Source organism: Leptopilina heterotoma, unplaced genomic scaffold, assembly GCF_015476425.1.
Source record: "Leptopilina heterotoma isolate Lh14 unplaced genomic scaffold, ASM1547642v1 Lhet_125, whole genome shotgun sequence".
NCBI classification, from domain to species: Eukaryota; Metazoa; Arthropoda; class Insecta; order Hymenoptera; family Figitidae; genus Leptopilina; species Leptopilina heterotoma.
Window position 1 is genome coordinate 1204847 of NW_025110845.1, and position 15610 is coordinate 1220456.

The following is a 15610-nucleotide window of genomic DNA, read 5'->3' on the forward strand; positions in this document are numbered from 1 at the left end:
TCAATTTTTTCAGCAAGAGCTTCTTCTATTACGAACTTTTCTGTTAGAGTTAAATTTACACATTTTGGAGATCCAAATATTCTTAAATAATCGCCATAATAAATACATTTCTTAATTGTACACTCCTTCATCAATGTGCGAAATAATTTTTTCCCCCTTTTACTACAATTTTCTTTAGAAAATATTTCTGAAGCAGAATGTATAAAGCTTAATCTCGAGTAAAACTTACATATTTGTTCAGGGATGAATTGAGTTCCATGAAACAACTTTTTTAACACACCATTGAAGTGCTCAAATGGGAATGTCGACCAAGCCCAAAGAGCACCAAAACTGAGTACGGCTTGAGGAATGTGTAAAAGAATATGCACATTGTATTTCATATATTCTCTACCGTAAAGAAGTTCAATATTGTACACAAATGTGCAAAGTGCTTTTCTAGCTTCAACGAATTCAGCTTCAGTGATCTTTGACTTGCAAAAAATGGTTATTGAATAGACAAAGAGAAACCAATGTTCAAAATATTTTGGAAGCATATTTCCATGAAAGCAAGGTAACGAGTAATACAAAAGGAAAGTTCTCAATTCCGAAGCTTTCCATTTATTAAGATTTTGCAAGAAACGTGGAGTTCTCGTAACCTCACTTGGGGGTTTCATGTCTAACAATTTCTGGTCAATAAGATTGCTTATTTTGATTGATTCATTTGCTTTTCCACTCAAAGACCATTTTTCTTTAGAGTTATTGGAACTAAAAAGCGAAGTAAGTAATAATTGGGTAACCCCTTCTAAAACTGAATGTAAATATTCAGGAGGAAATGATTTAATGATGTGAAATAAAGGTATAAGACTTACAACAGAATGTCCTTTGACACCATGAATAGGCTCATTTCCATTTGCTCTTTCGGCATCTCTATTGTGCTGTTGCAAGGTACGTAATTTTTTCATATGTCCGCAATAGACACGCGAAAATCCTCGTTCTACAGGTACTCTTTTTCCTCTGTGAAGACAATAAGGACAACCGAATTTCCCATTATATTGTTTCGTGTTTTATATTCCAGGACGTGCACCAGAATCTACGGGAGAAACTAGAGTGTGTACTTTAATTAATATGGGTTCATTGCTAAGAAACGTAGTTGATGTAAATCCATTATCATGTAAATGAATAAGTTCATTTACAAATGGTCGAAGAAACAAATTCATGGGTGGCTTTGTTTTACCAAACCACAAACCACATAGAAGCATATTGTTTTTTCTTAGCCGATAGGGTAATTCATTAACCGTCACTAAAATGGGCCATACGGACCGAATGGATGAGTTAGATACAGCTATTCCATCAGTATTCCACTGAATTGTTATATCATTCGCAGAGATTACATTTTTTTCAATTAAGCGTAGGTATTCTTTACTATTTACAATGTCACTTTCGTCACAGTTTTTTCTGTTTTTTTTTGCTTTACCTGATCTTCTAGTGGTAAATAAAAAAAGTAATTTTTGTTTTTCTTTAAATTTTTCTTATTATATTCTACTTTGCAAGTATTGCATTCTGCTCTGTTAATGTTTTCAAAATTAATTAAAACTAAACATTTCGGACAGAAATAATGAGCAATCACTTTTGGCTCAGGACATGGCTTTAAAAAACTATACTTGCTGCCATGTAAAACACTTGGAAGACGACAATCCACTAAATTTATGGAAGTTTGTAAGGCTACATCTGGTAAATTATGACGTAGGGCTTGGGCTAGAATAAGAAGATGAGATTCTTCTTTGCTGAGATCACAGTCATTATAGGTAGGATTTTTATCCTGCAAAAAAATAATATTTATTAATAAAAAATGTGCAACATTCTGGTTGATGCACTTTAGCTGACAAAAGTAATATTATTTGCTCTTGGATCAAGCAAAATTTTTTAAATATATTTGCTCATTTAACATCTAAAACCTGTAATTTTTTGTGGATCTTTTTTATTAAAGAATTTACTGTTAAAATCTGATATTTTCATATTAAATAACAAATTGCTATATATTTAGACAACATTGCCTAGTGATATTTTTATTATAATACAATTTTATAATTATTACCTATAATATTTATATATAAGCACACAGAATATTTAAAAATAACTTTTGCTTATCCAAGCGCATAATCAAACAGTTGTAGAAGTAAAATAAATTAAAGTGAAAATTTCTTTTTCTTTAACTAACCTCGTTATCTGTAGAGCCACTGTTTTTTGATGAATAGTCTAAGTAGTGAAAATCATTTTCGTCGTGACATACTTGAAATACTTTACTATCTTCGTCAGAATCACTACTGTCAATTTCTGTTTCTTCTTCGGATTCGTCCAATTCGCTTGTACTGCCGAGTTCATCACTTTCTTTAGACGTGTCTAGATAGGTTTCTGATTCTTCACTAGAACTTTCTTCATGCTGCGTATCTTGTCGATAAATACGATCTGTTTCAATAAGATTTTCTAATTCCATGGCTTCGACAAAGTCTCCACAATTGTCCTCTTCTATTTGTTCAACAATATTATCTGCTGCGTCATTTTCAATCGTTTCTTCCGCCTAATTTTAAATTTGACATTAGCGTAATTCGGATTACTTACTTAAGGTCCGTCCATGTTTGCGTAAAAGCATCGGCGAAAAGCTGAAGTGAATCGAAAAGAAATTCTTATTTATAAGTATTTACTTTATTCACATGATTTTCGCTAATGCTTTTACGCTGTGAGGGAATGGGCTTTTCATGTTGGAATTTTTTCTCATTCTAGATATAACTAACTTTTATATAGTCAGACTATGTCTAAAATTTTCTGGCATGTAGGTTATTTATTTTCAATTAAAGAAAAATTGAAAAAATGGTTCTTTAACTACTAAAGTTAATGTTCGTGGAAATATAAAGATATTTTTTATTGAAATAGGAGGTTTTAAAAACAAGTTAAATTGCGATTTGTTTCGCTTCGTGTGGAAACTTTAATATTTCGATGTAATAAAGAGTTTCAAATCTTCGACAAATTTATTAAAAATAATTTTTTGTGAGCGTTAAGTGTACACAGTGAGTCAGGTAATATTGAACTACACAAACTAAGCCCCTGGATTCTATAACAGCCGCTACGTGCGGTCCGGAAGGGATAATGCCAGTCAGGTAGCAGTGAACGGCCCAAAGACGCTCAATGCTACCTGACTGGTATTACCTCTTGCAACCACGCGCTCATTCCCTTATGCTATGGAGCCCCTATACTATTGTTTTTGATTTCAGATAATTAGAAATTAGGTTATAATCCACAAGGTTTTTGAAACCGGAGAATTGAAAAATAAATTTCTTTTCAAGTCAATTCATTTATTTTTATATTTATATCATATATTTATTTATTTTCTGTAGAAATTATTAAGCCAGTTGCAAATCACTTTAAAAATATTTTAAATGTATTTCTTTAATTTGACTAACCTCGCTTTCCTCTGAATCTGTTAGAACCTGCAGTCGATTTTATAAATTACGGGTAACCTCCGCACGTGCAATGTTTTTATTTTGTCTAGAACGTAAAGTAGATGCTGGTATCGTCTCCAAATCATCCTTTAAATATCGCTTATAAGTAGATTCGTCATCTCCCATTTTTAGACACTTGCTGTAATATTCATAAATATTCATAAATATGCAAGTTGTATACAGCACGTGTATACATTAAACTTTTTGAGGTTATATTTGTTATTTCCGGCAATATATTATTAAAATACAAGAAAATTTTAAATACAAATTATAATTAACTGTTTAAAAGTCAATATAAATACTTACTAGCAACCATAACGTATACTTTGAAGTAAATATAAACAAGAAAATAATAAACTTGCACTATTTGCATCGAACTGTCTATGAAAACTCTGAAATTGGCGGAAGTGGTTTTTTTTAAAATCATTTTCAGTAGAGCACTGATATTGAGACAAGCAACTTTTGCGCGCAGTCCGCAGATGCGTAATATATTCTATCTCTTTTTTCCGTGGTGTAGAGCAATGACGCGGAACATACGTAATATACGTAAAGAACTACATGTAATGTACCTGAGGTATATTATGTACCCAACTCTGGCATCTTGCCATCTCTCGCATGACGATTTCTAAAAATTCAAACATTGAGTGCACGTGTGCTGTGTAGGTTTAATATTGAAAGCCGAAATGAATGACTCAGAGTGTTTGTTAATTAATTTTCATAACGAAAAAGATTCCATTGCAGTTGGGTTTAGATACTGGATGGATGAACCGGTAACCAACAATGAACTAGAAGAAATCATAGAAATGAAGCGGACAGTTTTAATGAAGTGGCCAAATTGCAATATCGAACCGGCGTCAAAAATGTTGAAAAAAGTTTCTTTATGCAAGTGGAAAAAGTGTGTCGGTACAATTCTTGCTGCGGGCAGTAAGTACATATATTTTTAGTTTCTCTAAGTGTAAAATTTCAGTTTTGTTTTTTAAATTCAGAGACTATTTATTTGCGAAATTTGGCAAACATTTTATCTTTCTATAATCAGAACACGTGGTGAGATGTAGAATTTTTTTTAACCATTCTCAGTTCTTTAGAATTCAAAAACCAATAAAAGGGCAAAGCTAGGAGAAACTAATTCGAATCAAAGGGATGACTTTTCTGATGAATTACAAATTTCGAAGTTAAGACCAGTACAAGTATGCATATATATTACATTTTCCTGTAACGTAATATGTGAATGATCTTTATCTAAAAGAAATTTAACTTCTTAGTTTTCAGAGAATTTTTTAAAATATCTTGATCTATGTGAGAATTTTAACATAAATCTTCTTTTTTGGGTGACAGTATTAATGTTTTAATGATATGTACGTACTATAATTTTTTTTAACAGATGAGTGAAGACGAATTATCCGACTCATCTGTTGATGAAAAAGAAAATAGAGGAAACGTAGAGAGATTACTAAAAAGAATTAAGGAACTTGAAGATGAAAAATTAAAGATGAAAAGCCTCTTGAAAGAAAACGAAGGTAAAAAAGTTAAATATTTTTTTTAATGGAAGTTACTATTTTCTTAACTAAAAATTACAAGTAATTTTTTCATCCGTAGATAAAAATTCAACAGAAACTACAGATTCTCCTAACGATGTCGATCCAAATACTAATACATCAGATTCTTCTAATTCATCTCCTAGTGATAGTACTCTAGCTAAAATAATTGATGAGGACATTGATAAAGAGGTAAGTTCAGGGTGGCCACATGTCAGTAATGTCAGTAAAGTCAGGGAAATGTCAGGGGAAAAAATTTTGTCAGTAAAGTCAGAAAAATGTCAGGGGAAAAAATATTGTCAGTAAAGTCAGGGAAATGTCAGGGAAAAAAATTTTTTGCCAGTAAAGTCAGGGAAATGTTATGAAAAAATTTTTTGGGAGAGAAATTAAGAAAATTGAGAGTTTTTCATATTTTTATATAAAAAGAATTTTGTCAGGGAAAGTAATTTTTATGTCAGTAAATTGTCAGGGAAATTGATAAACTGAAACTTGTGACCACCCTGAAGTCGTTGGGTATTTCTATTAACTATAGTTAATTAAACCATTAGTATTTATATACTTTAAAGATGTAAAATCAAGATGAAATATATTTTCACTTTATCACGAAACGTTAAAATCGATTTTATTTAAATTATTAATGTTATGGTTTGAATTCCAATTTTCAAATTTGATCTCAGTCACCGTTAATAAAACTCTAGAACTTCTAATCTGCTAGTTTTATTTTGGATTCCAAACTTAAAGTCTGATTTATTGACGACAAAAACCCAGCTACAGACAATTTTGTAGCAATGTTCTAAAAATTAACATTTTTTGTGTGATATACAAAAAAAAGTTTAATTCAATAAATTTGTTTGCAATTTTTTCAATCATCATGTTCAATAAAGAATTTAATTTTTACTGTTTCTCCTTATAGATAAAAAAGCTATTATAAACTTCATTTATTAACAACGTGTTATTATATTGTAAAACAAGATAATTATCTTTTATTAATTTTTTAAATAAAATTATAATAATATAATATTTTATTGAAAATTGTATAAACCTTTTCAGATCGAATTAGGAAGCAGTAGTCAAAATACAGTACTTCTAGATGGAACTATTAATTTGAATGACTTATATGAAGAACATGAACAAGTAAGTTATCGCAATTTAGTTTTTCTTCTTATAAAGTTCAATCGTGGTCATTTATGCCTTCTCTTTTTTGTCATCGCCTTACACACATGTTACCATGAAAACGCTTGGAAAATTAAGGGCAGAAAACAGAAGACTATTTGACTACTATGCAGTTTTATAATTACGTTTTTAATAATCCATTGCATATAATATTTTTTGCAAATAGATGAAAAGTACAGCAAGCGTTGGGGTTATTGTTGATGCATTATTTCCTGTTGTGAACAATAATCATAATCAACCTACGTCTCGAGAAACTCCTTATAAGGTGGGAGAACAGTTAAGTGCAACAGGCGTTGAGGATATTGTTGATGCAGTAGTTCCCCTTGTGAACAATAATCGTAATCAACATATCTCTCAAGAAACTACTAATAAGGAGGGGGAACAGTTAAATACAGCAGGCTCTGAGATTATTGTTGATGAAGTAGGTCCTGTTGTGGGCATTGATCGTAATCGACCTGTGTCTCGAGAAATTACTTATAAGAAAGGAGACATACCATTATCAAAACAAAAAGTAATTAACGTGTGATTTTTAAAAAATTGGAGTACTTAAATTTCTTGAGACCTCATTAATTATTTAATTGACTAAATTTTAATATATTTACAATAAACTCTCTATAGATATATTGTTTTTGCAGCATAAAACCATTACTTTTGGAGGAAGAGAATATAGCTAAAATAAAATAGCTTGTTGTAATCGAAACAGCTTATCAAAATTTACAACTGAGCTGACATCAATTGTCATTGACCGCCAAGAATTGTCTGAAAGCAGCTTAACAGGAAAAGTAAGCAATTTTCAAAAAAACAATCCAAATGCGATTGCCAAAAAACAACTCTGCCCACAAAGAGTACAAGATATGCTAGGTAACATTTTTATTTTATTTTACTACCCTCTTATTTATTAAATTTAATTCTACGTAAATCAAATCAAATTATTTTTTTGTTCCTATAATAAATTTTTGTATTAAAACTAATCTTTTTTCTTTTCAGATTATGTTATTTCCATATTTGGAGACACTAATGATAACAGAATTTTGTTTCGAGGTGCGCTGCGTAAAAAATTAAACAATTCTAAATAGTAAAACGATTAAAAAATCAAAACTTTCATTAAAAGTTTTCTATTTTCTTTTATAATATTTTATATTATTATTTTAAAACTTAAAGAGTTCTTTACAAAAGGTGCAAATTAACAATAATTAAGCACAACAAATATGTTTAAAACTTTCCCAAAAATTCTGGGCTGTGTTATGTAAGATTGATGAAATTAAGGAATTTCATATTTAATTGTTTTAATTTTTGTGAAAAATTTAATAAAAATATTACAATTTTTTAATTGTTTGTTTATTGGTTCATTAATAAAATTCACAAAAGTATATATATATATATTACTTGTTGAATTGTTAATATTAATTTTTTTTATTCCTTCTAAAGGCGAATTTAGTACTGGGTTTTCAGTACTTAATCATATACTTCTTTCAATACTTATTCCAGTACTTGATCTAATACTTCGGCCAATACTTCTTTCAGTACTTGTATTAATACTTCATCCAGTACTTTTTTTCATAAGGGACATTAATTGAAATTTTCTTAAAATTAATACAAGTTTTAAATAATGTTATTTAAAATTCTTATAAAATTGTAAATTTTAATTCAATTGTTGAAAAATTCGAGGAAAGATTTGAATTTTTAAATAATTTTCTTAAAAAATAATAAAACAAGTTGTTCATTTCATGATCATTTATCTTCCTCAATATAATATATGCCAATTGTTTAATTTTTTATTTTACAATAATTATTTTAAAGTGTTAAGATGAAATTTCAAAAAATACAAAATTTCTTTTTTTTTGTGAAAAATAAAAATATTGATTAATTCTATAAATATTGATAAAATATATACTTTATATACATAAATCGATTTGTTTTCATGACAGAAATGCAATTTTGACAAGAATTTTAAGGAAGGAGTCACGAGTTTAAGTCAAAAATCCACTAAAATTTATTAACTAAAAAAATCACGTTTTTTTCAATTTACGTGAAAACGAAAAATTATATAAAAAATTTTCATTTGAAAAAAAGTTTCGCCTTGAAATTCTGTACAAGAAACAATAATTTAAAATTAATTTTGAACAACTTCAAAATTTTATCTCCAGGGGCCAACTTATTTGCCGTGTGTTCGCGCGTGTGCCCTAATCAATCAATTTCCAAATAAACTGTTCTACCCTTTTTAATTATTTGAGACATTTTTTTTGTCACAAAATTGTACATAATTTTATTATTTATAAAAATAAATTAATTTTTGCGAAGAATTTGTTTGAAAATCCTAATTAAATTCTTTGTAAAATTTCTTTCAATTATTTTAAAATAATGGAGTTTCTGTAACAATGTTCATTCATAATTTTCAAAGTAATTGAATTTTATGAACAATTTCTTTCAAGTTGTTAAAATAATCGTGTTTCTTAATAACTGAAATTTAAATTTCATTATTGAATTTTATTAAAATTTTTAGAAAATAATTTAATTCTTATAATTTTTTATGATTTTTTTAAATAATTTAATTCAATTCAAGGAATTTTATTACAATATATGAAATAATTAAATTCTTTCGAGCAAATGATACTATATAAACGATTTTGACAATAATTGAATTCTTTCAAAAAGTCTCGTAAAGTTTTTTTGAAAATAATGTAGTTTTTGGAATAATTTTAAGTGGACATTTTGAAAATAATTAATTTAAACAAACTTCTTAAAAAATAATTGAAATGTTTCGAAGAATTTATTAAAATTATAGAAATTTTTTTTTTAGAAATTTTTTTTGAAATAATTTTATAACGAATTAAGAAAAAAAATTGAATACTTTATTATCATTATTGTTATTATTATTTTATTTTAATTGAATTTTTGCAAAGATTTTACCACTTCAAAAATATTTTTAATTATTTCGAAGGATTTATTAAAGTTTTAGAAAATTAATGAATTCTTTCGTGAAATTTTATTGGAAATAATTAAATTTTTGTAACAAATTTTACTATTTATAAAAATAATTTAATTCTTCTAAAGAATGTTATTATTTAAAAAAAATAATTAAATTCTTGCGAAGAATTATTTTAAAATTTTTGAAAATTTAAAGAATAGTAATGAATTATTGCTAGTTATTGTTAAATTATCAATTTCATTTTCAGAAACAAACTCTGCAGCCGTCAATTAATCATTACAACATTTTAACCAGAAGCATGAAAAATATGCTTCAAAAGTATATTTCCAGGGGGGTAATTATGATGTTTACGGCGCAAAAAAAACAGAGAAAAAGGCCTTAGTTTTTAACAAAACACGTTTTTGCAAATCAATGCAAGGTACTATTTTTTCCGAAATAAATCCATTACATTTTATTTAATTCTTTTCTTCGTAAACTTTTAATATTTATTCTTATTTCAGCTGTTATACATAAGCACAGTCCAGTCAGTGAATTTTTGAAAGATTTGGGTTCAACTATTTCAAATGCCAAAGACTGGGAGGGGCACAGGGCATTGAGGACTAAAAACCCAACAAAAAGTATGAAAGATCCAATTAATGTGGATGAAGAGGACCACTATTAAATTTTATTTTAAATAAGTTAAAAGAAATATAGAAAATAAAAAGATATGAAAAATAATATTCTTATAATAAAAATTATTATATAATAATTGTGATATTTTTTTATAAACAAATTGAATAAAAATTCAAAATAAATAAGTATTCAGAAAAAATTTTGCTTTTATTATTATTATTATTTAAAATTAAAATATTGAAATCGAACCTAAAATTTTAAATTTTAGCACTGCTAATTAGACCTGATTAGCTCGTCCAGTCTGGACCAACGCGTGGTTCGATCGTCACTGATCTGATTAGCTCATGATCAGACGATCTCTTCAGCTTCCCGTTAGCTAATAGACGGTCTTTCTAGCTCCTTACTAGAACCCAACATTTTTTCTACACGGGTATTGGAACATTTTTTTGGAACTTTTGACTCCCTACAGGGTGAGAAATCTGTTAGGATTAATGCTCGAAACTTTTCATATACTTGTTCCATAGATTCTTTGATGCTAATATCCTAACAGAGAGCCTATTTATTGCTCGAGTCCGCCTGAATATTAGGCGGACTGTACCAATCTACGATAACCCGGAGCGCGCTCCGTTCATCGCAGTAGAGCAAGGACGTAGAATTTTGCTCTAAAAAATTTTTCAGCCTATTTTTGAATACCTGAACTGACAATTTATGCAAAAAAGAAAAAACCGATGGTTTTCAGCCGCCTAATGTGGTTTCCCCCCTTAAAACTATATTGTATCAAAAGAGAATCAGTTCCCAATCTTACTGCTTTGTTCGGAGTAGTTTCTTTAAAAAATAAGTTTGTATTTGTTTCAGATTTAAAAAAAAAATTAAACCCCATACATTAATTTCATAGGATATAATATTTATGACAAAACTTTGAAATAGTTTTTTATAGGTTTCCCAAGAATCCGCCTTCAAATTGTGTGTATTCTTTTTAAGCAAGCCAAGATATAACCAAATTTGACGAGCTATTTATTTTACTATCAGTAGTAGGAAATGTAATTGTGTTTAAGAAGACAAGACCAACATATCTGAACTCTCTTACCAATTCAATCAAATAAAAAATTTATATTTTCATATAAATGAATTGAAAATTATTTAACTTTCTGTGATGGAAACCCAGAAGTAATATCCTAACACTTGTTCTTAGCACAATAGAAGTTTTTGGAATTTTTTTGAACTAAGTCTAAATTTTTATTTTCGTTCATGTAAATCTATTCATTAAGTAAATAAAGTTATGCAACATTGATTTTTTCGTAGTTTATTGAAAATTAATACATTTCGAAAATCGCTAATCATGTTATAATAGTGCGTAGATATCTCATTATTATTTTCTTTTTATGATGACAATGAGCATTGAAATGCGTAACGACGACGACGACGACGATGATGATGATGACGACAATACGATAATTGGTAATGAAAATATTCAAAGTTGATTGTAATTTAGGGACGAATGTCATGTAGTGGTAATTAAAGGTTTGTACCGGAAATATGATGTTTTCAATGCATCCATATACTTTATGTCGGATAGTATACAATATAAGCAGCATTGCGAAGTTAACTGACGATAAAACATGAAGTGTCCACCATCAATCTTGCGCAAGGAGTTACGAAGCTGCCGCTGTAATTTGAAAACAATGCATTATTTCACTAGGAGAAAATAAATTTTGCGAAAAATATTGTCTTAAAAATGTTTTATTCTTGTACTTTTATACTATAAATTGCTTAACGTTTTATTTTATCTAAGTCTTTTTCTTATTTCCATTTTTCTTATTCTAATAATTCAGATTAATTAAAAAATAATTAATACTTTTATCTAATATTATTATTTTACTTTATGAATCATTAATTTAAAATAGGATATGAAAAAGAAGCTGAAATTAAGTAAACAGATTATTTTCTAACCAAATAAACTGAGTGATCAAATGTACATTTTTATCAACTAATATTGATTTCCAGATAGCATAAAAATTTTCAGCAAATTTGCAATGACATTTTAATTAATTAGATCTCGATCAGATTATGCATTTAATGATCTTGAATATTCAACTGTTATAATATAAAAATACAAATATAGGAAAAAATTAGAAAAATAAATAATAACTCTTATATTAAAAGTGAATATTGTGAAAAGAAAGGAGATGTATTACGTGTAGAATTTTTTCCCTTGGTTATAAAGAGTTCCTTGAGAGGGGCGCAAATTAATTTCACGCACCTTCAACAGACGCAGGTTCAGGAGCAGGTCCCTGAGGATCTTCCGCGGGAGCGGCTTCTGCAGGAGGAGCGCCAGCTGCAGGTGCTGGTGTTTCTGCAGGTGGCGCTCCTTCCGTTGGAGCTGCTGCTGGTGCTGCTCCTTCTGCAGGAGGTGCCCCTTCCGCGGGTGGCGCTCCTGTAAATTTATTTTCTTTAGCAAAATTAAATAATCCCTGATAATTCCTCAATATTTTGTCATTGATTACAGACTCAAAATATCTATTAATTTGTTGTATTTTTTAGGCTCCATTATTTACTTACTGAAAATAAATAATTTATTTATAGCTTGCATTATTTATTTCTAATGGACTAGTGAATAAATAAATGTATATGATTATATATTTCTACACTGAGAAAACAATATATTTGAACTAACCCTTTGCGTCACAGTGTCACCTATTCTTTCGCAGCTTTTTCAATTTCTATTTCACATTTATGAATGAATTCGTTTGAAATTCGTTACTTGGGAGTTTTTAGGGTCACTGAATACCAATCTGTGGTTAGTTATTACAAATTCAAAATGGTGAATTCAATATGGCGGACATAAAAAATTAAAAATCGAATAAATTCACTTGAAATTCGTTATTCCTTGGTTTTAGGGTCGCTGAATACGAAAATGAAAATAGATTTTGATGATTCAAAACGGTTGAATAAAAATGAAAAGATGCTTATATATAAGTCATGTACTAGACAATCTGTATCTATTTTCAAGTGAATTCAGTCGATTTTTAATTTTTATGTCCATATGTCCACCATATTTGATCTGACATTTTGAATTTTTTAAAAATAAGTACAGATTCGTATTCAGCAACCCTAAAAACCTCCGAGTAAAAAATTTTAACCCAATTCAGTGGTTTCTTTTTATGTTCTCCATATTGGATTCGCCATTTAAAATTTTTAAAAACTGACCCTAGATTCGTATTTAGCGACCCCAAAAACCCCAAAGTAATTATTTTTAAGTGAATTCAGTCGATTTTAAACTTTCATGTCTGACATATTGAATCCGCCATTTTGAATTTTTAAAAATTGACCCCATATTCGTATTCAGCGACATCAAAAAACCCCAAGTAAAGATTTTTAAGCGAATTCAGTAAAAAGAAAAATGCGTGACTCAAAGAGTTAAACAAACTAGTCTTTATTATACAGTCAACCAAAAATTTTGTTTGAATTAAAGAATAATTTTGATTCAATACATAATAAGGTTAATTCAATAAAAATTATATTTAATTCAAAAATATTTTTTTAGTTTTGCTATACTTATTTTTGGATTAAAAAACATTTTTTTCTCAGGATATTATAAATTTTATTATGTGTCATTCCATTATATTTCAATCAAAGTCGTTGCCTACTAATTTAAGAAAATTTTAATACTTTTCAGGAATGATTTTAAAGAAAATCATGGTTGAAAGAAAATCAAAGTGAAAAATCGAATCCAAACATGTTATTTTATTTTTTAACGATTAATGCCCTTTGAATTTTAAACATGGACCGACCTTGACTGTAAGGACCAATCTGAACTACAATTTTTTTTTAAATCTTTATAACTTTTTCATTTTAAAACCAATCAACTTGCTTTGCACAGAAAAGATGTTCCTATTAAACAGGACTTTTCAACCATATACTTCAATTGTTCAAATTCATTTTTAAAAAACTATGTTCCCCTACATATATGAAGTCCTAGAAGCTCTCACTTTTTCATGTAATAGAAAATATTTAAAAAAACACCTACTTAAGGGGTTACACCACCCTGAACGCCTGAACTTTTTTTTTAAGTGCTCCCATTTGCTCAAAAAATTTTTTCTTTATAAACGGCTACGTCATGTCATAGAGAATGTTATTGAGCAGTTGTGTACAAAATTTAAAGAGAATCGGTTGAGTAGTTTTTGAGAAATCATGTACACCGTTCCGAAAAATGTAGTTTCGAAAAAACGCCATATCTTCGCCATTTTTGAATATTTTTTCATTTTTCAAAATTTTTTTTACAGTTAAATATATGTATTTTTATACTATAATTAGTAAAAAATTGTATTTTTAATAGTTTTGTCAAAATTTATTTTTGAAATACCTTCCAATTTTCAGGCGTTCAGGGTGGTGTAACCCCTTAATTTACTACAAAATGTAAAAGAAATTATTGAAATTTATTAAAAATAACTTCATAAAAATAAAATCAATCTTGATAAAATTAAGAGAAATGTTATTTAAAACGTAAACACATGGATCTCTAGACCAATTAATGCAAAAATTTGCTTTAAAATGTTATTTTTCATTGAATAAAAATTTTTGTATTTTTCGAGAAAAAAAGACAATGGAATACAAATTATTATAAAAAAATGAATACCTAAATTTATATTTTTGTATTTAAACATTCAATTTTTTGATAATAATTTTCTTCTGCCATATTAATTTGTATTCGATTGTCTTTTTTTCTAGAAAAATATCAAACTTTTTATGAGGGATAGCAACCGTAACCAATAACCGAAAAAACAGAAATTTTTAAAAAATCAAAAACCAGAAACCGAAACCGTAAAAAAAATTATCTAAAACTGAAAGCTGAAACCCGTATTATAAAAATTTAAAACCCTTTATTTGAAAACCTTAATTCCGTTTTTTCGGTTTTTATCAAAATATTGTACTTATTCGGCAAAACAAATTGTTTCCTGCAAAAGATTAATATTAAATTTCAGTATACAATAATTATTATTTTTATTTTAAAAATTCTACATTTTATTCGACTGTTAAGAGTTTTATAAAATATAAAATAAATTTATAAATAAATTATGAGTAATTATTACACATATTTCGTTCTAAATAATTAAAATGCATTTTTTTAGTCCAAATTTTTCCTGAAGCGATTTTCAATCGAAAATATAGTTTTAATGAAACAAAAACCAAAAGATTTTGTTTTTTTTTGTTTAAACAATCATAACTTTTAATCCTTAAGTCAAAAGTTAAATTTTTTTGCAGATTCTTTTGCAAAGTTTTTTTAGCCCACCATCTTTGAAAATGGTAAGTGCAAATGTGAAGCGAAAGAAACGGACTTTTGGGACTAAATGGGTTAATACATATGTATCAAATTCAATTAAAGTTGGCTAGTTTTTACTTGCTCTTAATTCATTTAATTAATGAAAATTTAATATTTTATTATAAAAATGCTGAGGTTATACATGGTGTAAAAAATAAAACAAAAAATTACAAAATTGAACGCAAATGAAAAATGTTTTAAATTGTCTTACTGTAATGTCTTTTCAATTTTACTTTAAGGAAATTGTTGGCTGCTGTGTGATTTGATCATGAAAATATGTGAGCCTGACAACTGAGGACCTCTACATTTAATTTTGTAAATTTTCGCACTTTTCGTGGACAAGGTGAAAGACTAAATTTTCCGGAGAATGAGTCAGTTGATCGTTGACAATAAAATAGTAAACACGTATTCTTATGTAATTGAAAGTATATTTAAAGTAATTTTTATTAAATGTGACAATGTTAACCAGCAAATGTGTTTACGTTTTTTTTATACCCTAATTAACGCGTCTAAATTCTTGCTATTATTAAGAATAATTTTTTCATTATCAAAATTCGAAAACGCG

The 15610-nt window shown here is 28.0% G+C and overlaps 3 protein-coding genes across 11 annotated transcripts in view; 1 reads left to right on the forward strand and 2 right to left on the reverse strand.

Moving 5' to 3' along the window:
• Positions 1-630: 630 nt before the first annotated feature.
• LOC122512748 lies at positions 631-2239 on the reverse strand (the record flags this gene model as incomplete). Its single annotated transcript, XM_043628782.1, has 2 exons — positions 631-1798; positions 2198-2239. Coding segments are annotated over 2 exons (435 nt in total), but the record flags the coding sequence as incomplete, so codon positions are not given.
• A 1897-nt stretch (positions 2240-4136) lies between these two features.
• On the forward strand, positions 4137-9546 carry LOC122512731. The gene is made up of 7 exons (XM_043628763.1): positions 4137-4400; positions 4858-4993; positions 5073-5203; positions 6062-6145; positions 6351-6695; positions 6820-7045; positions 9361-9546. The coding sequence occupies exons 2-6, from the start codon at positions 4858-4860 to the stop codon at positions 6856-6858; spliced, it is 735 nt and encodes a 244-aa protein (XP_043484698.1). The 5' UTR covers positions 4137-4400; the 3' UTR covers positions 6859-7045; positions 9361-9546.
• A 1690-nt stretch (positions 9547-11236) lies between these two features.
• The window catches only part of LOC122512724 (troponin I), a 75448-nt gene continuing 71074 nt past the window's right edge, over positions 11237-15610 (reverse strand). For 2 of the 9 annotated variants that reach the window (XM_043628743.1, XM_043628746.1), the window contains exons 12-13: positions 11986-12159; positions 11243-11391 (exon numbers count right to left, since the gene is read on the reverse strand). In XM_043628743.1, the coding sequence (XP_043484678.1) occupies positions 11378-11391; positions 11986-12159 (188 nt within the window). In that variant the 3' untranslated portion in view covers positions 11243-11377. Of the gene's footprint in view, positions 11392-11985; positions 12160-15610 lie in introns of all 9 variants that reach the window. The other 7 variants (XM_043628747.1, XM_043628745.1, XM_043628744.1 and 4 more) reach the window with 7 other exon arrangements.